The following is a 25,453-nucleotide window of genomic DNA, read 5'->3' on the forward strand; positions in this document are numbered from 1 at the left end:
TGAGTGTGAAAGTAGCAGCTGGAAGAAATCAGAGAGAGAAAAAAAGAGAAGAAATGTCAAGTTACAGTGATGATAGTAAGAACGAAACAGAAATCCACTTGGCTGGAATAAAATTGACTGGGAGCAAGAACCGATTTGGAGTTCTGTCGGACAAACGTGGTCGCGAGTTGGATTAAAGACAAACTTGGCAATGTCCGTTTAGTTGATGTTAGAAGAAGTGGATTGATCATTGTTGGATGTGTGTCACAGAAACAACTGAAGAAGGCATGAGAAAAATTAGACGGTTACCAAGTATCATGTTTCCCACTTCATAGAAGTGTTCCAGTAAAGGGTGTTGTTGATGGAAGTAGATTTAAAGTAGATGCAAGTAGATTTAAAGAATATAACAGTTGTTGACAGTCATAGAATGATCAAGAGAAAGGTGTGAAACAAGATCTGTTATGTTGCATTTGAATTAGAAATCCCGCCTGACAAAGTATTCTTAGATCATATCAGTTACCCAGTAAGAGCTTTTGTTCACAAACCCATTTAGTGTAGACGTTGTTGGAAATTTGGACACAGCTTGCGTGTGTAGACATGATTTGGGGATATGTGGTAAGAAACTGGAAAAGAACCCAAATGTAATCAATGTGTGTGTGTGTGGGGGGGGTCATGGGGCATGACAAGCAGGCTGTCCGAGAGAAAGAAAGAGATGGAAGTCATGAGGATCAGGTCCAAGAGAAGGCTAACTCAGGAGGAAGCAGCTAGGAATGAAAAGATTCAAGAAGTAAGGGAGAAAAAATCAGGTCAGAAGCATATAAATATTGTTTTTGTAAGGATGGTGACTAGCTGTGCCGCTGAGGCAGAAAGGAAATCCAAGAGAACAGAGGTAGTCGTTGATTACTTGAAAGGAAGTGCAGGGGCTGTTGGGAGAGGTTTTCAGGCCCTCTGAGAGCCTAGGTTGAGAAGTTATATTGAAGAATGGGATGAGGGGTGGGGAAGAACTTTATTTATTTATTATTATTTTTATTATTTTATGTACAATAATAATAATACTTCAGATTAGATTGTTCATGCCAGACAAGAAAACCAAGATTAAAGTCTACCAGTTACTTTTAGTCACTTAAGTACGAGAATATCTGCATGCTAACACAAAAGTGGATAAAAGTGGGTATTTTCTAAAATCTGCTCAGGTAAGTATAAGGTCAAATATTTTGGTTGGTTATCATTTTACAGATGATTTAGATACAGAATGTCTTTAATTAAAATGTTCAGGGTAAAGTTCACATGTTCAAATGATAACAAAGTCTTTCTGTTGAAGGCTTATTGCCTGCCTATGATGTAGGTAAGAAAAGCAGTGTAACGCTTACAATGAGAATGTTACCAAGATTTAGTGGTTGACATGAGCCTCCTGTATTTTTTGCAGCATAAATGTACCCACAAGTCAGGCTGTGAAAACCTCACTATATGTATAAATGTATTCATGATTGAATAACGGTTGCAACTAACCATTATTTTCATGATTGATGAATCAGTTGATTATTAATCGTTTAGTCTATAAAGTTTTTAGGAATAGTGAATAATGTTAAGCACATTGGACATTGTGTATCTACTCATATATAAAGAAAATTACACATGGCAGCTTCATTAATGACCCAGAGATTAACCACTACACCTATACTGAAATAATACTAGGTTCTCTGAGTCAACTGGTTTGATCCCATTTGATTAAACACAACATTGTTTAGGAAGTTGCACCATGTAAGCACAAAAGTAACCAAAATAAAAATAAAATTGGATTTTAAAATATGGCCCCTTACAAGACAGGGTATATTGCATCTTAGTGTTGTAAATTCAAAACAAATTTACAATAAATCAAATGTGATGTAACTAATATATGGGGCTTTTGGGGACCCGGGGTACTCGCCTGCTTTGTTTGATTGGTAACCCAATCCAGCGTTGATTTAGAGATTGGGTTGTTGATAATATTATATAATATGGACTGTTGATTTTAAAGTTTTTTTTTTATAATATTTTTTATATCTAGGGTCTGAAATACAGTGAACTGATTGATTGTTTTTTAAGAACACATTAATGTCACTGACTAATTCTCAGGGTAAGATTGCATACAAAATACAAAGGCTGTGATAAAGCTTTACCAACACTTCTTACAAGTTAATGCAACAATAATTTCACATAATTAAAAGGCACCTTAATTCAAGAGTGGGCTTTACCTTGATACATAAACTTAATACAAATATTAGTATTTTTCTCAAACATTTGTCAGAACTTTTACTTAAAGGAGTTTAGCATATTTTCCACCAATGCTTCTTGGTTTGATTATTTTGAAACTGAAATGATATGGTCTAGTGGTGCTTAGTGAACTCCAGTGAACCAAAGAAACATGTGACATGATGTTTTCCCCCAGCTGGAAGTCAAGTTGAGGGTCAAGCAGAAATGGGTAAAGGTGTAACAGATTAGATCTTCATTTGTTCTGTATACTTTACACATTCTTCATTTCTATGAGGAGAAAAGTCCAGGTTGTTTGCATTGCATCAGGTTTTATTCAATCACCCCAAAATCTATTAAGCCCTGTACTTTAGTTAACCTCTATGATGGACAGAAAGGCCATGTATTCACCACAAACAAAGCTAGAAAATTTTCAAAATGTGCATTTATTTATATTTAATAATTTTTACATTTCAAATATGATAAAACACTTGAAACATCTACATTGAAACAATGCTAAACGTGCACAGCCAAATGATTGAAATCATACTTTACAGACAAGATGAAAAAAATTTGAACCATAGTTTTAAAAGAAAACTAAGAATATCCTGTAATGCGTTAACATTTTGGTCATTGCTTAACAATACAGTAGGACCAGTACACATACTGACAGGAATAGCCAAAGTATGCCTACACTTGTGAGGAAATAGTTGCAAAATGTGCCTAATGTTGAGGTTTAATTAAGTGCAAAATTGCTCCAATTTGTCCTTTGGTATGTGCATAATCAACGTGGAATGCAAAGTATCAGATCATCTTAAATGCAGATGTAGAAAATATTCTTTGTAACCAATGGCACATGTAATTTCACCAGATGATAGATTGCAAAGGGCAGACATTACAAGATAAAAACTGACTTGCAAAAACAATTGTGTTTCTTAGTTTAGGCTTCATCAAAGGCAATGGTTAAGCTTTACTTCCCCTTAGCTTTGCTCCTTGGTCGAGTTCTACTGAAGGCAGGACGGTGCGATAGGAATAGCATCTGGCTGTTTGTTCTCCACCATGGGCAAGGTATGAGAAGAGGGGTTTATGGTAAGCAAGGTGCAAGTACAAAAAAGCTAAAACCACAGTGTGTGTGGGGTCAGACCGCGCTTTCACAAATTATTCAGTTCCATTAGAGTCTGGTCCAGCATCTGGTGCATATCGAGGTTCTCTTCTTTAGTATGTGACAGTTTCTCTGTTAGAACATCAAATGAAGAGGTTTTAATCTCACACAAGCGGGCATAAGGGAGTCAGCTGGTTAGCTTGCATTAATGATTAAGCTACATAACAAGCTACATTATTAAGATCAGTCATTTAAATGTGAGTGCTTTTTAACCAGAACTACACAGCACTGAGAGAAAACAAGGGAAACACATTGAGTAGACAAGCTCTTATTATGTATATGCAAGCAACCATGCAAACACTTGACAACATTCTTATGCATACAAACACAAAAACAATCCATAAAAAATGGATTATTGTATAATGTTATAATACTAATGCTAGAAAATGATATATTTGAGGTCATCCCTGATTGTATATCTTTTAATACACTTCCACCCACAGCAACACAGATCTCAAGCAGTGCAGGCATCGTACACGGACAATGCAAACTGGAAGTGCTTTGGATTGTAAACTAGATCAGATTGTCATACACACGTTAAAAACAAAACAGATAAAACATTCAGACTATTTAGTCCTCATTCAAGGGCACATGTAGTTCATTAGTGAGAAGTTGTTTCTCAAGTTGCTGGTAGAGGCAATCTTTGCAGTGAGTAGAAAAACAGAAAGAGGACAGGAAATCAGGAAAAAAGTGCAATGCCTGTTGATACCTACCTTCTCTAGAACTGGAGACTTTTTATCATCTTTGTAAAAGACAATATCTGAATAGCCGTTAAATAACACAATCAAATGTGTGTTTTCCTGTTTTTTTGAGTGTGAGTTTTGGCAATCTACTCTTCATATTTTTGCCTGCAACAGGTAAAGCAAAGCAGGGCAGTGTGTAGAGTGAAAACAGGATAAACAGATATAAACCAGATAGGTAAAAAGCAACCATGGCAGCAGACTCAAAATAAAATCTTGTGGCAACAAAACTGAAAGAATGTCTACCATTGTCTATTAAGTACATCTTTACAGCTAAAATATATCTATTCAACATCAGAACTGGAGAAACTGATACTGATACTACTGTGTAGCTTCAGTGTGGTCTGATGTTTAAGGATATGGTTTGAATGCTCTGCAGTCTCATGTCATTTGAATAGTGAAGTCTCAAAGCACACCATAAAACTTCTCACTTCTGCTCATCTTTCTGTGTCTGAAGTTAAGGCAATGACTTAATAAAAGGACTCAGAATGTTTGATTGTATGTTTATTCAAATGTATGACAGGATACTGCGTATCAAACAAAGCCAGTGTTTCATAATCACTGATATCTTAATGGAGAGTCCAACAATGCTTCTCAATCATCCAATATTCCCAGCAACCAGATGAGTCTCAACACATCTTACAAACTCCTCTGTATTCCCTATTTCCCTACTTTACCACAATCTTCCAGATAACAATCCAACACTGATTTCCACCAATTCTCAAGTCTTTCCAGACTCAGTTCCTCCTGTCACAGTACTAAATGTTGGAAAGTGCTTGCATGCATCAGTCTCAAAAGACAACTTGGCTCAGCTTTCAATCAAGTATCTATAGTTCTTCTAGTTGTTGTGCTTTTAGCACTTACTGTGATATTCCTAATATCTCAGCTTCACAGAACAATATTTGAAGAAAATAAAACAGAACAGCCTTTGAAATCTTTAAAACTTCACCACGGAAAGCAGAGTATGGCTCAACAAATGGTTTGTTGAGATGCAGAAATATAAAATAAATACATAACTTAAAATCAAGGTTTCCTGGTTTTATTAGAGCCCTATGAAAATAAATAGAAATGAAAAAGAAAAAAAGGACAGAGTAAAGAGATACAGCTTACATAGAAGGAAGTGACGTTTATTTTTTACACAACGCAGAAAGTTTCTGGGATTCTGTATAAGAGATGGGATGCAATTAACTTTGACGTGAGGATGAAAAGATGAGGAAAGGAAAGCACAGACAGAGAGGGAAGGGAAAATGGAGAGAAGGCTGGAGAGAGATGAAAGACGCCACTCAGCCGGCAGGGAGCGTCTTTGATGAGGTGTAAACAGTTTATCTGTGTGGGAAAGAAGAGGGTACAATAAACTAGGGGAGGCGGTGCAGGACCCAAAGAAATTGGAGATGTGCACTACAATACACCAGAACCACAGGAGTCATTGCAATCACAAAACAACAAAAACAACAATGCACGATTGAAACACATTGTGAGAGAGGACACGCTGACAACTTGAACAGAAACTCTCCAACAGAATTCGAAGGACAAAATTAATTTAGCAAAACTGGCAGCTCAAAGACAGTGATCTTACATTATGACAGTTCAACCGGTGTAGTGACAGAATAAAAGCGGACCTCACAAACATACAGCGGGCCTTTCTTCTGAACAGACAGAGACCATATTAGTAGAAGACAAAGTGAAACACATTTGGAGAAAAAGGAAACACTCAAAGTTACAGTGAGTGAATCTGATTCAATAAAATGCTTTCTTCATACAGTCCACATTTCAAAAGAGATCCTGTATGCTTTGCTTATGATCACAAAATATCATGGAAATTGCCATTAATATTTTTAAATAAGGGAATCTAAAAAATGCATACAAACTAACAATGATTACTTCTCACATAAAAAGTAATACAACACAATTAATGCAGCCAAAACATTTAAACAGATACATGCTGTTTTTGTTCATGCACAAGTTTATACCAATGATACTGATACAAATGTTGTATACAGTATCATTACAACTACACCAATGAAGAGGTTTGAGAGGAAACCACTTAGAGTGGTTTATTACAAGTGGGCTACAATTACACAGACATAAAATAAAACAATGTCTGTTTAATGTTTTAGTATTACATTTTTTAAAGACGATCAAAAAACATAGAAGCATAACCAATTTGTGTAGGACAAGTGTACAAGTGTAGAGACAGATACAAGTGTTGGACGTAGTAGTCATGACAGGTTCAAGAAAATACAGGAGGGGACGAGGTGAGGCCGTTGGTGTACAAGGAGGAAAGCTGCACGGGGACAGGACGGTGACGGCAGAACAAGCAGGCACAGTAAGTTGAAAATTACATGGAAGTCATGTCGTTGAGGGCGTGGTCCAGCTCCTCGCTGATGGACTTAAACTTCTGTTTCTGGGCATACAACTCATCTATTGGTGGGCCAGGGGCGCAGGGAGAGGTGAAGTGAAAGGGAGCAAAGGTGGAGGAGCACATGACAAGGAGGTGAAGGGTGAAGCATCCAGACGATTGAAAATTGAAAACAGGAGGGAAAAGAGGAAAACAAAGTTACACCAGAAAATGGTCAGAATGAAAGTGCAACAAAAGTCAGGGAAAAGTTCTCAGCGCCATCAAGAAATGGATGGTTTATTTCACTGCTGCATGGCTCTCGGCCCTTTATGCTCACAAAGACTCCTTTAAGCCAACATCTAGTCTTGATATATCTCAGATAAACATCATAGCCATTCTTTCCTACCTTGGATCTCAAAAACAAAATCAATTCGATTAAACAAGGTAATAAGGAACACCACAACAAAAGTATGATGCTGTCTGAAAAAGGTGGTATGATGAAATTAAGAAGGAAGCAGAAACAGAGTCCAAGAGCAAAGAAAAGAATGGCCTAAAGAGATTTGAGCACTTACCTAAATACCACAGCTGACATAATACACATTTCAAAATAAGCAGAACAGGATTTGGAAAAATCATACCTTCCAAGTCGTCAATGGTCTTCTCAAGCTTAGCTACTGATCTCTCAGCGAACTCAGCACGAGTCTCAGCCTGTGGTGGAGAGACAGATTTATGAGTCAGTCCGATACTCAAACTGTGAAATAGCACCTGTGACTTTTATAAATCACCCTGCAACCCCAGATAAGGCCTTGTGAAACTTGCCTCCTTCAGCTTGTCAGTGAGGACCTTGATCTCCTCCTCATATTTGTCCTCCTTCTGTGTGTACTGTGGGACAAATACAATGGTGGGAGTCAAACATATGACCATGGAGTCAACTCTGATGTTGTTGGAAGTGATACCGTACAATTTTTAGTACATGAATACAGACAGGTATCATGAAATAAGAGAGAAGTGAAGAGATCTGGCTCCCCATCTACCAAGTCTACTGGGGAGCTGTGAGGTTTGACAGCATGCAGTCAGCTAAAGGGTCATGCTTACCTTCTCAGCCTGGGCCTCCAGTGACTTCAGGTTGTTGGTCACGGTTTTTGACTCCTCCTCAAGCTCAGAGCATTTGCTGGTGTTTTAAAGGACAAGAAAAGGGGATGGAGGGAAAAAGTGACAATGAGGGAACCGAGGATGGAAAGAACCAGGGGTGGGCATGAAATGGGTAGAGGGGAAGTAAGAAAGAGGGGAGAGAGGAAACAAGATAAATAAGAACTACAGTAGGCTTTCTCAATGGGGGGCGGTACCACCCCCTGGTGGACATTCAGAGAACGTCGGGGGCATTATATTTTGAAAGGGGGGCATTGAGTTGTTCTTGAGGGGTGTTTTTTAATGCCAGTTTAGTCCTACATTTGAATCCATATTTTCACAATATTATCGTTAGATTTGCTTTAACCTCCTCATCAACTGAAGTTTTTTTTTTTTTTTATGAGGTTTTCCCTGCTAAAGACGCGGCTTTTTCCTGAAAACGCACTCCAGTGTTTCGGGTGCAATGCTCCATCAAAGGGCACACCTCATTTCTTTTAACGTGCGTCAAATTAGAAAGCTATCCTACTTTTTGTTGGAAAACCGAGAGCAACAGTACTTTATAGACAGACAGAGAGGGGGCTGAGAGATTGCAGCTGTGTCCACCTCCCATTTTTTTTGCCTAGCAAGAAACCTCATCTATAGGTCAGTGGTCTGTACAATCCTCTCTCCTTGCTAAATATTACCGTCATAAAACAACAACAATCATATCATATCAGCAAAGTGGCGCAGGACAAGAAAAAATGCTGCCAGTATTCTATTGAATACCTTAGCTATGGATTTGTACCTTCTCCCACCAATGCACAACTTCTAATGTGTTTGTGTGAACAAGTGTTTTCAAATGAGGCCATGAAACCCTCACATCTCAAGGAACATCTTATGAAGATCCACCCAGACAAGGCAGACATGGAGCATCCATTCTTCCAGGCCCTCAAAGAGAAGCATGGTAGGAGCACCATCAGCAGTCTCTTCACTAAGAAGACCAGCCACACTGATAGCGTGCTAGTAGCTTTGTATAATATCTCCCTGCTGATAGCCAAATGTGGACAGTTGTTCAAAATCAGAGAGAAGTTGGTGCTCCCTGCCATCAAAGAGGTCATCTCTACTGTGATGGAGCACGATCCTACACAGGTACTGAAATCCATCCCACTCAGCAATGATACCGTGATGTGTAGGATAAATGAAATGGGTGCTGATACAGAGGCGCAGCTGTGTGCCATCCTGCGGGACTCTCTATTCAGCCGTCAGCTAGATGAGACAACCACCTGTGACAACAACGCTCTGCTAATGCCTATGTCTGCGATAAGGCCTCCAACAGTCAAGAGATGGCTAAGGAATCTTTGTTTTCAGACACCAAGGGCCAGACCATTTTTAATGCACTGGATGTGTATCTACAGGAGAAGTCAATCCCAATCACCAACATCCTCACATGCACCACTGATGGTGCCCTCTCCATGGTTGGAAAGTACCGTAACATCAACACTCTACTGAGGGAGCAGGTCCCGCATATCTTCACAGTCCACTGTGTCTTGCATCACCACAACCTTGTGGCCGAATCTGAGATTTCCACGAGTCTCTCAATGTTGCAGTCAAGGCAATAAATAAAATAAAGCCTAATGCCTATGCCCTGAATGACAGATGGTTCCGACAGCTGTGACAGGAAAACAATGAGACCTTTGAGCGTCTTCTCCATACTGATGTCCACTGGCTCTAAAAAGGAAATTGCCTTGCTCATTTTTGTGAGCTGTTTGACAGCATCATGGTGTTCCTGGAGGAGGTTGATGCAGCTCTCGGGGAAAAGGTGACATCCACCCACTGCAACATCATGTACCTTGCAGACTTTTTTGAAAAGATAAACAAAGTCAGGCTAAAGCTCCAAGGATATGGAGTTACTCTTGTCCAGTGCAAGGCAGTCATCCACAGTCTCACCTCCAGGCTGGATCTGTGCAGGCAGAGTATAGGCAGGAGGCAGTTTTCTCATTTCCCGCAGTTGACCAAGGTGATCTACTATTTTTCAGTAACAACGCTAAATAAATATATTATAATAGGCCCGCTATTATTGTAATTAATGTATTTTAGTTGTATGAATACATTATGTTGTAATGTTTATTATATTGACCTATCTGAAAATATAGGACTATATATGCATTAAACACTGACCACCTGAGGATGGTTAAGGCCAACATGGCGATCCACTTCAGGGACCCCCTGAACCTCGATGTTCCTGTCTGGGTGGTGCAGCCCTTTCAGGCAGACGTGACTGAATGCAAGCCTGCTATCCAGGGGCATCTTGTCAACATCCAGAGTGATGACAAGGCCCAGGCTACTTTCTGCACCTCTGGCTGGGGCAGCATGTGGGTCAGATTCGCCCAGTGTTACCCAGCTCTCTGGGAAAAAACCAAGCTGCTTCTTCTTGCTTTCCCATCAATGTATCTCAAACAGGAATTCAGTCAGGTCCTCCATATGCAGTCCAAATACCGCAATCGCTTAGGCTTGACAGCCTCAGGTGCACTATGGCTGAAACTAACTTCTCTGCAACCTGCTGGGAAGAAACTGGCAGAGAACCACCAAGTGCAAGACCCACACTAACTTTCTTCACAATTATGCTTATTTCCTTCAAAAGTTAAGATAAATAGGCCTATAATATAGGATAGCCTACATATCCTTCTGCTTTTTTCCCCAGTAGCCTCAGACTTTCTTCTTGGTAGGCTGCTCTTGTTTTCCCTTGGAACAATTAATCAGAATGCTTCTTGTTTGGTGCTGTTTGTGATCAATAAGGAGACCTAATTAAAGTTTGAATGTCAAATTTCTAACAGTTGCATTTGTTTAACAGTCACAAATATAATGTCTATTCACATGGCTTTTTTGCTCCCTGGGAAACTAATGATAACGGTATTCCAACTACCCAGTTAAATCAAATCCGTTATTTGGCATTCAGTGACATGCTTTAATAACACAGAATAACAATCAACATTAATATTCAAGGAAGACAATTAGCCTACATTTTAATTGATGGGGGGTGGTAAGGAACCAGGATAATGGATGGGGGGGGGCACTGCACCAAAAATGATTGAGAACCACTGATCTACAGGGATTAAATAGGTAGGTGCAAGTGCAGATTAATGTTAAAGGTGAAAAATCATACCTTTCTGACAGCTCAGCGCGCTCCTCTGTACGCTCCAGGTCACTCTCAATGACGACCAGCTTACGAGCCACCTTTAGTTGCAGCACAACAAAGTGTTACAATACAACTAATAGCTGATGACTGTGACACAATTAGGACATGGTTAAAAGGTATTTCTCAGTTTTAAAGTGTACCACTCTAATATGATTGAATCATGTTTTAGAAAAATGCTGATTTTGGATTGAAAATTGAAAAATGTTGCACACAATTTAGCATCTCTAAGAAAAAAACTGCTTCATATAAGTTATTTAACTAATTAAGATATTATTAAACAAATAATTACAGCTTAAACCCCCCCCCCTGTTATCACTAACTATCATAGAGTTGTCACAGAGTTACAGATTTTAGTGACTGAGTAACTGTACGTTTGGGGTTGATCAATTGTTTTGGCTGAAAAACTTGCCTCCTCATATTTGCGGTCAGCCTCCTCAGCGATGTTCTTGGCCTCCTTCAGCTGGACGTCTTGCATCTCCATCTTCTCCTCATCCTTCATGTTCCTGTTCTCTATGACCTTCATGCCTCTGTGTGGTGATACAAACAGACAAGGGATGTTAGAAGTAAGGAGCTGACCTGCAGTCTCCCTGAGGGGACACATCTGGTGTGCAGCAGTGATGGCTGGTAAATCTTTAATACACTCTTCTAAGGTAAATGGATGATTGATTTCTGACATTGCAGAGGGAGACAATACAGAATTTGGAATGATTTGAAATGACTGCATTATCTTACACAGATAGTGTGACAGTGAACTGTCAGCAGTCTGAAACCCTGCTGCTCTAAAGAACCCACCTCTCACTCTCATCAGCAGCCTTCTCAGCCTCCTCCAGCTTGGTCAGGGCAGTGGCCAGACGCTCCTGAGCACGATCCAACTCCTCCTCAACCAGCTGGATACGTCTGTTAAGGGAAGCGACATCTCCCTCAGCCTAGGGAGAGAAGAAGAGCAGCAAGTCAGGAGGTGCACATCATCTTTCATACACAAACCAGAACTTATATTATACTGCACACTTACATGTCAGCCCAAAGAATGCAGGTAGTGATTGTTATTTTAGGGGTTGTTTCTTTGTGATGCAACCTAACTTCATTTTATGTGAGTAATCACAGTTATTCAACAAGTGTCTGTGTGCCACCTGTTGGGAAAAGCCCTCCCAAGAGGCTTGTCTGTGCTCCTCATTGACTGTGTAAAATGATAACAATGTCCCAAGCTGACAGAAGGTTGAATACCCCGCCTCATTACTGCTAGGCCCCAGAGAGAACATTAACAAGGCTCAAGTCAAAGGGCTTGAGACAATTATACTGCAAATGAATACTCACATGCTACACATACAACCACAGAGGAGACTCTGGATAACTCACAACTGTGGGAGAGATTTGTAATGTCAGTTGGTGTGATATTATCTGGTATCTTTAATAGGGGTGTGATTTTGAAGGGGAAAAAAGAGCAGGCCTTTTCTATGATTATTCAAGCCTGGAGCTACTTCTGCTTTTTTGTGTCTGATCAGCAGGTATGAGACCTGGACTTTTCTGAAAATGCTCAAGTGAAAACAGGATACAACTACCAGCAGTTTGACTGAGTCAAGAGGTCTTTCCCCCTGCAGCTCACGATACAGTGTAAAGTGCATCTCAGGTTGTGAAGCATGACAAGGAAGTTTCTAATAATCAGTTGAAGCCGTGGGTTCAAGTCAAAGGGCCTGAGACGACTATACTACAAATGACTGCTCACATGCTACACATACAACCACAGAGGAGACTCTGGATAACTCAGAACTGTGGGAGACATTTGTAATGTATCGGTTGGTGTGGTGTTATCTGGTATCATTAATAGGAATGCGTTTTTGAAGGGGAAAAAAAGCGCAGGCCTTAAGCCGCAGCTCAAAGATTTATTTCCCGTCTAGATAACTGCTGCTATGTTCACAAGGGGGGAAATCACTCTTTGTAGCTGTGTCCTTATATGGGCAAGTAAAGAACATAAGCTCACTGTGCAGAATGGCACCTTAAATGTTGCCACACGATGTTGCTCTGACCTTTGTTTAACCTCACAAATTAAAAAAGGACTACACTATGAGCTGCTGCTGCTGCTGCTGCACATTTTCCAAGAAATTGACAAGTAGCAAGATGACATCCTTGATTGGGCTGAAAGCAGCGTAAAGACAGGCTGGACAGTGCGCAAGCTTTGTGGAGACGCACTCTACTGCTACTTGTCCTGTCATGGTCCTGTCTGGTCTCATTTTGTTTTCTGGGTTTTGGTTGTCTGTTTGTCCTGTGTTTCCCTCCTGTGTTCCTGTACTCCTCCCCAGCCTGCTTTTCCCTTCACACCTGCCCTGCATCAGCCTTGTCGGCCCTGCCCTACTCCCAGTGTTTCCCCCAGCCAATCAGCTCCCTGCCTGTTCTTCTGCCTAATCACCTGTTCCCTATTCCCTCTTAGCTCTGTTTATATTTAGGTTCAGTTTTCAGTCTTTGTTGGACCATTTGTTTTGTTCTATTTGCCCGCACTCCTGAGTCCTGTTCCTGTGCTGAACATATAAATATTGATTCTTCAGTTCCATACTGACTGCTGTCTCCCACATTTGGGTCCACCTGCTTTGCTCCTTGTAACATGTCCAGGAAGTAGGCTACTGCTGATTTCAAAACGGGCCTAGAAAATAAAGTACTGTGTTTGGTTGCGCAAAGTAGGCTATTACACTGTGGAAATCTGTTGCATTGGCCTTAAAATAATAAAATGTGACATTTTATTGATCTAAAGTAACAATTCCTCCTTATATAAGAGCACACCTATTCAATATGCAGCAATCAGCCTGCTGGCAGCAGACTATTAGAGCAACCACACCCTCTGCGGGTCAACTGTGAGCAGTACACATCGCATTAAAATATTTTTAGACTACAGTACATCTGTAACAGCTGAAGCGGACGCGACGCGTCACGTGGGCGAGGCGGACCGGGGTTTTCTACCTGCTACACCAACTCCGTGTCTACCACTGCATACATATTGAGTTTTGCCAAGTGATAATGCAGTTTGGAAGCGTAGGCTATATTAACTGGTACTGAATTAATTAACTAGATCTTTTTAACTACAGGATCAACGATTTGACACACATTGATTTGATTAATTTATTATAATGTGCAATGTAAAAAAAAAACAAAAACAACCACAGGGTCGTACTGCTCCGTCGCATTGCCTCTGGTATAATGAGGTCTTTGGAGGGCTGCATAGCTGCATGTAGGGAGAAAAAAGTAGAACAGCGCAACTTCTGTGATCAGTGTAGCAGCTTCGGTTGATTATAATGGACGCGTACTGCAGCGCCTCCAGGCGTGTTGCGCCTGGTGTATTTTGGCCGTAAGTTTTCACTGAATACAGTAATTACAGGTTAGGTTTACAGGCTAGGTTTTAAAACGAGAGTTTGTTCTGAAAACTACAAATGATTGCTATCTATAGGGAATTGAAAAAACACACCATCATAGTCTGTATGATCGATTAAAACTCACCAGGCCAACAGACTAGCCTAACTCCCTGCGCGAATCCAATTAAAGGATTATTACAACGGGTTTTCCTCAGAGTCTGTATATTCATTCTTGGGAACAAACGTCTTTATCTGCTGCACTTGGCCTTGACCATCACCCCAACTGAGTCATCAACGAGTTTGTTTGTCTTGAAAAAAATGTTTATGAGGACCTAAAGTTATTTTGTCTCAGGCATTTAAAGGTCGTGACCTTTAAATGCCTAAAACTAAATTCTTTACATAGTTTTCCTGTAATGCTGTATCCATCTAAAGTAGAAAAAACAGTATGAGCACCAAAATAAATATTTAAAAATATTTTAGGTATATTTCCTTTCGATAAGTGATATTTATTCATTGATAATTATTACACTGGGACATTTTGATGGGAAACTGTGTTTTTCCCTGTGGTAAGCAAAAAGCATAGCCCGCAGATGTGAGCTCTATCCTGACCACATAAAGTACTTGGCTACTATATATTTATCCAGGCGCTTGCTCTCTGTGCTCTTGGGAAGAGCACTCTTTTCACTCGGAAAAAGACTTCTTCAGCCTAGACCTATAAGACTGAACACATGAAGGCATGAAAGCACAAGATAATAAAGACCATTAATGTGATGATTTGTCCTATAAATTAATTGGATTCAAATGAATAATTTGTGTATTAGTTAAACAGCCAATGTGGCTTTCTTTGGGCTGACATGTAAGTGATTGTGAACAAATAGGCCATGAAGCAACAGTTCAACAATAATAAAATCAGAAAGTCAATTTGGAGTTTGGTCAATTTTCCAGGATGGGCAGGTGTGCAAGACCCACTCATCCAAGATGAACATCATTTCAGAGATAATAGATCAGGGCAGTTTGAATGCCCACAGAGTGTAAAATGTATTTCTCTGTGGTGTTGAACTGTCACATTCAAAGTGGTGAGAGAATGAAAGTGTGGGGAAGCGTGGTGCAGGAACGGTGCCATTGTGAATCCCTTCCATACTTACATCGGTGGCACTCTTCTCAGCCACCTCAAGTTTCTCCTGGGCATCCTTAAGATTACCAGAGTACTTCTCCAACTCATCCTCAGTTCCCTTCAGCCTCTTCTGCATAGCAACCAAATCATCCTCAAGCTATGGCGAGTTTCCAGGTGGATAGTTTCAGAAGTGATCAGCAGGGAGACGGAGTGGCGTGAGCGCGCACAGGCGCAAGAGCGCATACAGGGACACACACAGGACAGGACAGGAGAGGAGAGGACAGGACAGGACAGGAAAAAGAGAGAGGAGAAAAGTTAGGGAAGCTCATGCACGTCAGGATCAGATACCTTGGTGGCGACCTCCTCAGCGGCCAGCAGCTTTTCTTCAGCAGTTTGGAACTCCTCAAACACTTTATCTCTTTCGTCTTCAGTAACACGCAATTTCTTTTCCAACTCTCTTAATTCGTCGTCTAACTATACATGCATATAAAAGACATTATAGAGTTAAACAGAATATGAAATAAACATGTATGCAATTTATTCTATCAAACAAAATCAATAATCATTTAACATTTGACATAATTTCCTAGGCTATATTAACATCACCAATTGCCAAAACAGTTGAGAGGAGGATTCATCCAAAAAAAAAAAATCAAGAGCGATGTCTTATTCTTAATTTAATCCTCATTTGGAATTTTCCTTGAAAGCAATTAATCCGTATTTAGGAGGCGGTCCGTTTAAAGGGCAGCAGCTTTATACTGCCACTGGTATTCCTGCTTTTTCTAAGGATCTTTGGGATTTTCCACAAAAGAAACAAAACGCTTTTAAAAACTCATCCAACCTGTTTGGTTCTGTCTTCTGCTGCTTTCTTGTCTGACTCAGACTGCTCAGCTCTGTCCAAGGCATTCTCCTTGTCGAGCTTGAGCATCTGCATCTTCTTCTTAATGGCCTCCATGGTTGCTTATTGCTGTTCGGTGGAACCGACAAAACGTCCAAAAGAAAACCCAAGCAGAGACTGGGAGTGGGGCTAGGGCGTCTGTGCCTAACTGAACGCTGAGCTGGAGTGCGGGCTCTGCCTCGCTGTGCCCTGTCAAATATGTACTTTCAAGAGGGGGGTGACTGGATTCCTGTGCATCCAATACTTTTTTGGAGGAGGCGTGTGTGGGTGCCCCGACGTTTTTGAAGGATCTGCTCTGCGATTCGTTGCTCCCAAACATTTGACTTTTGATACGCCTTTATATGGGGTGTGATGGACAAGCAAGTAGCTCCCATGGAAAGGCTTCCTATTGGTCATGTAATAGAAGCCACTGAATTTACAGAGGAGAAGAAGATCATTTCTTACTGGATGAGCACAGCATTAAATCTGCATAAGATTTGAGTATAGTTTGTTTCACCATGATGACAACTCATTTAAAAGTTGTCTATTGGCTGTTCGTTTTCTAGCATTAATGAAATGTTTGATTTTTATGTTAATGATCTTTTCTGATTCCACAGTGACAGTGTCTTCCTATTCATCTATGACAGCCTGGGATTTGGACCACAGTAACAATTTCACCAGGCTTTGTGCACCCACTGATGTCTGTGTGTGAGTGTGTTTGGGTGGGTGGGTGTAAGTTCATATGGGTAGTTCAAGGCAAGTGTGCTGCCTGAGAAGAGATGCTTTTGGTAAGCCAAGTAAGCCCTAGAGGCATTGTTCACAGTCTGAGGGGCTCAAGACAGGGAAGTTTTTACCTGATAATGTATCGGATATCCTCCCTGTAAACTGTTGATGTGTCATTTGACTGTGACAGAGCAGCAGCACCAGCACCAGTCAGGCAGGAGGGGTTTTATACCACAGTTACAGCTGCTGAGCTGCTGATTTACTTGGCATTTAAGAAATGTTAACTGCTTTACAAGCTAGAAAAGAAGAATATTTCAGTTTAGTAGCTTTAAACTTGAACATTTTAACCCATAAAATTCTATTGTAAATTACATCTATTTTTACTTAATTAATTGACCAATTAATCTCCCTAATTGAGACTTTACATTTTTTTTAACATTATATAATATGCAATGAGCTATAATGAAAAGTTGAAAGATACAAGGGTGGTGACTGAGGACACACCAAGTGTCTCTTAGTCTTCATAAAGATACTCAAGGATATTTTTGGGATCGCCTGCTCTTTCACGCACCTGCCTTGGTCTGTAACATGGAACCAAGACACTGTGGCAAGATTCCAAGGTCCAGTGCCATTAGATATGTCCCAAAAATAATCCTTGTCATGCTCAGGCTTTGGTCTGTTTTATAGATTATTCTTGCTATGCTTGCAGACTCACTCATACTTTTAGAATTAAATAAGCTGCCCTGTTTTCAGACTTTATCCAATCAGTAATGAAATAGAGACAACATTAGGAGTGGTGTTCAGGTACAATTTTCTTATCGTGTTATTTTGCTATAAATCAAGGTTTTGCTCTGTCTCCAGACACTGGACTTTACAGTTGTAATAGACGCTGATTAACAGGCACAATAATAGAAAAATCTAGATAATCTAGGGCCAGCCCATGCTCTAAATCTGGCATTTGTATAATTGGGATTGGTACTGAAAAACACTGGTCACAGATCTGGTCCTACTTCTGCCTGTTTTTCTCTTGCACTGGATCAGAATCAGTCTTACGTAATATGCGTGGTATCATATTACAGAAAAAAGTTATTTTTCTTTTTCTCAATCTGCAAACGAATGACAATGATTCATTCCCAATAAATAAATGAATAAAGCTTGGAGTATGCTGTTGTACAGTACACAGAATTGGCTCTGAGTCGTCAAGATACTGTATTAATAATATGATATGATATGATATGATATGATATGATATGATATGATATGATATGATGTAATGTAATATAATATTAAAGTATATATTATATTATATTAATATATTATATTATATTATATTATATTATATTATATTATATTATATTATATTATATTATATTATATTATATTATATTATATTATAGTAGTAATTATATATAGTGTGTAAATGAATGTTATTCATGTTTCATAAGTAGATATTTTGCAGTATATAAAATATGGAGTATATATGTAGTTCTCAACACTTCTTGATGTAATACTGCTGTGTATTTTGTGTATTTTTATTTTATTTAATATACACTTATTGTCATGATATCATATTCTGACAATCTTTTCAGTAAAGCACTGTTGTTAATCTTGATTTGCAATTTGATCTTAATTATCTCAAACAGAGTTTTCAGTTAATGGACTCAGGGGAGGTTCGTGATGGCAGGCTGGATTTGCTGTGGCATTCTGGGAATGAAAATAAGCTCCATTATGATGTTTAGCTCATAGCCCAGGGCCCAATAGGCTTGCTTTGATTAAAGCAGTCAAAAATTTCCCCTTCTGTCCAGATGTTATTGAAAGGTTACTGCATTCCAACTTACATCCCACTGGAAAATTAAAGGTATTGCAGGCTTACTGTGGTCACACATAAAACATAGTTATGTTTTCATTAATTTCTCTACATTATAGGGACATTATGGGAAATGCAATGACAGACAAACCTTTTTAATATTTCAGGCATTCTTTAAGTGGTGGTAGCTTTCTGAAGCCACCACAGACCCAGAAAAAGTTTCTTTTTCATGGCTGTGAAGTGAAGAAGCTCCAGACATATAACCTAATTTTATGCTCTTTAGAAAAAAAATCTGCTTCTCAAGGTCTCTTAAGCCTCTTTACAAGAACAGCTGATAAAAGCATTTAAAAAAACATTCAGGACTATTCACCACCATTTATATTTAATAGCATTTGGCTTTAGCCAAGAATCTTCTCAATAATCATCCTCGTAGGTGGCAAACAGCTGAGAGGATTTAATCAGACTTTCATGAATGTGGAATTTGCCCATCACAACATACAGTTTGTCTGGCAGTGAAAAGAAAAACCTTTTCTGGACAGATCTGATAAGAGGGTAATTAAGCTTAGATACTCTGATATGTTGGAATCCTGACTCACACATGAGGTGACAGCTGAGTGAGACACGTGTAGCAATAAGCTGAACTCATATTCATATTCACTAACCTATCATTAACTTTTTTTTCCTGCCATGAGAGATTTTTATGGCAGCCATGGTTATACAGAAGGTTGTAAAAAATTACAATATACAGAAAATATAGATGTTAAAAGGGGCAAAAAGGGGCCTTAAAGGGTGTCAATTAACCAATCAATTTTCACATGCCAATTCAGGAAATCAATAACAAACTCTAACTCTAACTCTCAGATTATCAACTCTAGAGCTCTGTTGCCCAGACTTTGTAGTACAGTTGTCATCTCATCCATATAGATGACACAGAGCCACATTTCCAAGTGCTTTAATCCTAATGCTAATACTTTATCACTGTATTAGATGATCTCTTAGGCCTACAGTGTCAACCCACCATGTATGTGGAATGTCCGGTTCTCTTGAGTCGCCGCTCAGGGAGGATCTGAGCTGTACTTGGCTGTTGTGGCTGAACTCATGTCTGCAAATGTTAGTGCATTAGAGGAACTATTTCACTGCCTGTGTTGAGGCTTAGTCACAATGCCTGTCTGAAAAAAGAACTTCAAAAAAATGATCTCAAACCCTTTGCTCTTTACCAAAACTATATAATTTGATGTGAAGCTACAATATTCTGACATATGTGTGGTTATTTTCCAATAATATATCACTAATTGCAACTGACACAGATCAGTGAGGGAATATTGCAGGTAGCTCTGTCTCCATGTTGAGTGCACAGAAGTAGCATGGTGCTGGCAGACTCCTGGTCAAATACCATCAGAAGATTTCTGCAGACAGCGCCCAGATATATATAGAGAGAACTCCTTGGCTCTTTCAGACGATACCCCTGGGATTAGATAGCTCCATGCAGGGGCATAATCATTTAGCATAGCAAAGATGGAGAGGGGGTACAGGGAGGGTGCAATCCAAGCTGTAACCCAAGCCTGGTCGATGCCCTACTGCCGCTGGATTTATTCACAGTAATGTTCCACTGACATGTACCAGCAGTTGTAAGACTCAAACTGGTATATTGGTGAACATGGGGGGACATCTAACCACAACCAGGGCACAGACACAGCCACAGTTTTTTACATAATGGATAGTTACAATAAGGCTTTGACACTTTGACCCATACAGTTCTGAGTGGTGATAAATCTGTCGTGAAGAGGGTAAATCACACAGAAGTGTCCCTCGGTCAGTTGTAATTCCATTTAAAGTTTCTGTTTAAATTAAAGAAAGTGAGAATACAGTATAAGATGTTCAAAATTCCCACTCTTTACCACGCCCATGTTTCTTTTGAGGAGTCAAATTCCTTGGCTATGAAGGTCAAATATTTCAGCTGCAGGTGCTCCATTGAAGATGGGTAGCATTCCTCTTGTGCCACGTTTTTGCAGTAAACGTAGCTGCTGTTAAATGAAAGGATCAGTCATTCCTTAGATTGTAAACACCTGTAATAAGACTCTCTAGTCTTATATATGATTTATAGAAATCCCAATGCTTAGTGTGTTTTAAAAGTTTTGCTGAGGCTGACTTCAAAGGAAACTGAAAGATTAGGTTTATGGTATATTTTGATAATTCCTAACTTGTATGTCTAAAGGCATTTTTGAAGTTCAGATTGTGCTTTCATACAGATACTGTATGTTGGTCAAAGCAGATGTAATTTCAATGCACTTAAGAGAAGAAAGTTTGCAAAGAAGCCTGAAAGATACTGTGCAGGCAGCTACAACTTACTGAGACAAACTGAGACTGTGTAAGCAAGTTAGAGGAGATAGAGGAGAGGGCTGAGTTGCGGGGGCTTTTCGTGAGGTGCAAAGACGTACTCGGTATTTCTTTCCATTCCACAGGGCTATAATAAAACCTCTTGGTATGTACTTCGAGCTCTGCCACTGTTCTCCCTGTTACAGTCCTGCTTGTCAGAGCCCTCTGGAGCAGAGAACTGAAACAATGGCAAGCAGAGGACGATGCTGGACTTCTGTGGTAGTGTTTCCCATACCATATTTTTAATTACTACAAACTTCTCTCAACAGACTCACTCATAACAACAAAATTAACCTAAGCTCTTTTTAAGGGAGAGTAATCCTCAACGAAAGCACATTCAGTGACCATTTTTAGTAAACAAAAAACTTTCACTTTTCTAAATTTGAAAAAGAAAGTGAAGGTCTATATCAAGTTTATAACTCCAAACCGCAAAAATGACCATAGCTTGGCTGAGGGAAAGCCGTGATGTGGAGCGTGTGTGAGAGTCTATGGTGATGAGACATTCCAGTGTGGTTTTGAGTGGCTGTTTGAAAGCTTACAGCCTGTATTCACTGTGATTGGGTCACAGTGGTCTCTGCAGTGTGGAATGCCACAGGAACCCACAGCTCTGCGGCACCTGCATTCTTATACCAAAGCCTGTCTGCAGCCCCACGTTTGATCAGATGCCATGACCATTTTCCAGTCAGGCTCAAACTCACTGCATAGTTAGTGAGCTAGATAAAACAGTTGTGCAAAGTCAGTTATAAAACAACTGTCTGAGTGCATAGATGTGAGAATAAATAGACTTCCATGTGGTGTGTTCTGGTTAGTTCCTACCCTGAGGCCTTAGCTGTCTGAGATAACAATATACAGTATGATAAGAGGATAATTAAGCTTCAAGGCTGCCTAAAGAGCACATCACTCCCATCAAAAGAATGGAAAAGGCCAGTGGTGGAAGAAGTATTCAGATCCTACTTGTCTTGCAGAAAAATGGCCCCTGTAACTAATACTTTTTTTTTTCTTTTTTTTCTTTTTTATCGTATATGCCTATTATATTATTATAGATTAGATTATAATACTGATGCATCAATGCATATTTAGCATATTGGTGTTGTACCTCTTCTGGATGGAACTAATTTTAAAGGGGCCATATTATGCTTTTTGTGGTTTTCTGTTATTTATAAATAACAGAAAATATACTGTTATAAATATGCTGCTATAAATATACTGTTACAATGTTGGATATCTATGCTAAACATGGTCAACATTCCAAAACCTAAGGTTAACATATGTAGAATTGCTCCCTGCAAGTCAAAAGCACCTGCCCTGAATGTTTTTTCTACCTTGCAGACAAGCTGATGTCTGATTAACGCGAATGTCCATAAGCATCTGTGCGTTCCACAGCCATTGTTACTAAGGTTTTTCCATGTGTTGTTGTCCACTCTCATATTTCAGAGAGGATTTTGGCTAAAACATGTATAGATGTATTTGAGAAAATGGCATTTTGAGTAAAGAACGAGAAAAAGTAGTGAAATCCTACATCCATAGTTTCGGCCTGTTTCAGACAGAGGGTGAACGGAGGGGCTGCATAAAGGCTCAGTGTGAGTTAAATAAGGAGTTGTTTTTTAACTGTAAATCATGCAAAGATATTCTAGTAGAGCCCCAGTAACATTAAATATAGACCTGTCAATGTGTATAATATGTTCCCTTTATAACTAATAGTCCTAGTCTAGGAGTCGGGCGCCCTCGAAAAGAATAAAAAACAAAGTTCTGATACACAAAATTGTATCCTTTTTTTGACTTTTCCCTGACGTTTGCTTTCTTTGTGAAAAGTTAAAAAAATATGTCTTTGGGTTTAAAGGGGATATCACTCTTTGGTGGAACTGGCAACAACTGATAGGCACCTGGAAGGAGCCAATGGGCCTACGCTAGACACTGCTTTTTTATGATGGGTACAAACCAAAAGGGTTGGGAACTGCTGTTTTAATAACTAACAGTGTATTGTTTTTTGTAAGCTCATCATATATATTTTTTTGTAAAATCTAAACTAGTACTGTAACTAGTAAATAGCAGCTGTGAAATAAAGATATAGTGGAGTAAAAAGTTTACTATTTCCCTTTATCTGAAATGTAGAAAAATACTAAGTTGTATAAAATAGAAATACTCAAGTACAGGTACCTCAAAATTGTACTTCAGTGCAGGACTTAAGTAAATGAACTTGGTTACTTTAGGTCTGCTCAACATGAGACCTGCAGTGCTGGTTTATCATCCAGTGAGATCACTCAGTCTGGCTGAATCCCCTCAACCTTTAAATAGGTGTTCGAATGGGTTCGATTACACTCCGTGTGGTGATTAAGACTGATGACTCCCTATTTGGTTGAGGAGCGGTCTGTAGGGGTTGAACAGTCAGGGGGTGCTGGGGAGAACACGAGAACCAACACATCACTGTTCTAGAGCTGGAGACTAGGCTGGCTGGCCCTGAAACATTTCGCAGGTTAGGTTAAGGGGAGACATGTTCTGAATGGTCTAACAACACTGCAACGATTGCATATATCAGTCATTAGGGCGGGGATCCCTCCCAGGCCATGCACCGGGACTTTCTATAACTTCAACTGGCTCACTGCAAGGCTGTGTCCTCTCTCCTCTCTTATATATTATGTACACCAATGACTGTCGTAGAGAGTTTAATAACCAGCACATTGTGAAGTTTACTGACAATACAGTTATAGTGAGCCTGCTGAACAATGCTGAAATGTCTCATGGTCCTGTTTTAAACTGTTTTTGAATTGGTGTAATGAAGCCTTTTTAGAACTGAATGTGACAAAAACTAAGGATATGTGCATTGATTTCAGACGTCACCACCCAACTCCTGAAAACACTAGCTATAATTAGCACACCCAATTGATGTTGAGATTATTGTATTTTACAAGTGTGAGGCCATCATCATAATTCACAAGAAGATGACCTTTGATAGGAATACAGATAAGAAAAAGGAAAGCCAGCAGCATCTTTTTTGTCTGAGGAAGCTAGCGAAGTTTCAGGTTGGCAGATCCTTGATGACATTGTTTTATAAATCTTTTATTGAGTCAATTTTCACTTTTTCTTTCATTTGGTGGTATGTATCTCTCAAGCTAAAACAGAAAAACTCATTTACAAGGGTGATAAAGTCAGTACTTAGAATTTAAGTTTCTGCCCTCTGGTTCTTCAGACAACCATCAGTCAAAACTTACAGATATAAATTCTCTTTGATACCCTCTGCCATTTCATTTTTTAATTATCTGTGGTTATGTAGGCCTATGTGTGTGTGTTTTTTTTTATCTTCCGTGACTCGCCCTGTGTTGTTGTTTTTATTGCAACTGGGGCGGAACCAGTTGCACCTAAGGGATAAATAAAGGTCTTGAACTTGAACTTGAACCAGGTGGCATCTCGAATTTTGTGGTGAGATCACGGCCGACTGCGATCCCTGTCGTCCTATCACATTCAGGGCAGGCTGAACCTAGCGGCGGATCTGTCATCGAGGGGCCAGCCTCGAATGACAGACTGGTGTCTCCACCCACAGGTTGTGGAGAGTACTTGTATCCATTTCGGACAGAAGTAGACTTATTCGCCCCACAAGACACAGTTCACTGTCCACCACGGTTCTCCATTGTCCACTATGGTTCTCCAGCCACCGGCCAAATGCAAGTGAATTTGTAAAATGGTCTGTGCCACTGTTTGTGCCTGTATCGAAAGCCAAAAGGGTCACAATTCGTCTCAATTTCCACCAGGCGTTTATAAACGGCGTTCGAATCGTCACCAGGTATTTAAAACACACATGATGCCACCAGGCATAATGATCTCCGCCCTGTGGTCTTCACAGCCAATAAATTTGAACTGTCATCACCCAATCAGTAGAGAAGAGGGTTAGACCACATTAATCAAGCACTGATCTCCTTTGCTGTTTGTTTGGGTGGTCTTAAGAAAATCCCAAGTATGCACTTGAGTGTTATTTTATTATTTATTTTTTATTATTTTTATTTATTTATTCATACATATGATTCAAATATGTGAAATAGAGTGTATTTATATCAGCTATTTAATAGGTAAAGGCTGTTCATTTGTCCTTGTTAACTGGGATAAACCAGCTTGCCCGATGTTACTGAAACATTCCTGAGGGTGGCAGCAGAGGACCATTTATATAATGATATATATATCCCATGTAAAAGAAACTATGGCCCTCTAGAGTATGGAATTAAATGACGCCTCTTTTCTATTGTAAGGAATCCATTCTAGTTTTGGTATAACTGTGTGGATATTGATGTTATAGAGTGTTACTGATATTGTTAAAGGCACACAGTCATTTCAATTTATTATGTGTATGTGTGTAGGCTATATATATATATATATATATATATATATATATATATATATATATATATATATATATATATATATATTGGGTGTATTTTGTTTTTGTGTATTTGAAGAGTGTGTGTGTTGTCTGTCATA

General features: G+C 39.5%; 1 protein-coding gene across 1 annotated transcript; it reads right to left on the reverse strand.

Moving 5' to 3' along the window:
* Positions 1-5,133: 5,133 nt before the first annotated feature.
* LOC122986057 (tropomyosin alpha-1 chain-like) lies at positions 5,134-16,302 on the reverse strand. The gene is made up of 10 exons (XM_044357129.1): positions 16,045-16,302; positions 15,235-15,360; positions 11,544-11,677; positions 11,161-11,278; positions 10,719-10,789; positions 7,544-7,619; positions 7,268-7,330; positions 7,087-7,156; positions 6,453-6,531; positions 5,134-5,436 (listed from the first exon to the last, which is right to left on the reverse strand). The coding sequence occupies exons 1-10, from the start codon at positions 16,156-16,158 to the stop codon at positions 5,433-5,435; spliced, it is 855 nt and encodes a 284-aa protein (XP_044213064.1). The 5' UTR covers positions 16,159-16,302; the 3' UTR covers positions 5,134-5,432.
* Positions 16,303-25,453: the final 9,151 nt, after the last annotated feature.

Source organism: Thunnus albacares, chromosome 7 (assembly GCF_914725855.1).
Source record: "Thunnus albacares chromosome 7, fThuAlb1.1, whole genome shotgun sequence".
NCBI classification, from domain to species: Eukaryota; Metazoa; Chordata; class Actinopteri; order Scombriformes; family Scombridae; genus Thunnus; species Thunnus albacares.

Bases quoted from the DNA above. Each gene is read 5' to 3' on its own strand.
- LOC122986057 (XM_044357129.1), bottom strand. From the start codon at position 16,158: ATGGAGGCCATTAAGAAGAAGATGCAGATGCTCAAGCTCGACAAGGAG. The intron at 15,361-16,044 runs GTTGGATGAGTT...AACTCGCCATAG, and splicing joins CAGAAGACAGAACCAAACAG to CTTGAGGATGATTTGGTTGC. The intron at 6,532-7,086 runs GTATGATTTTTC...GCCCACCAATAG, and splicing joins GACCATTGACGACTTGGAAG to ATGAGTTGTATGCCCAGAAA.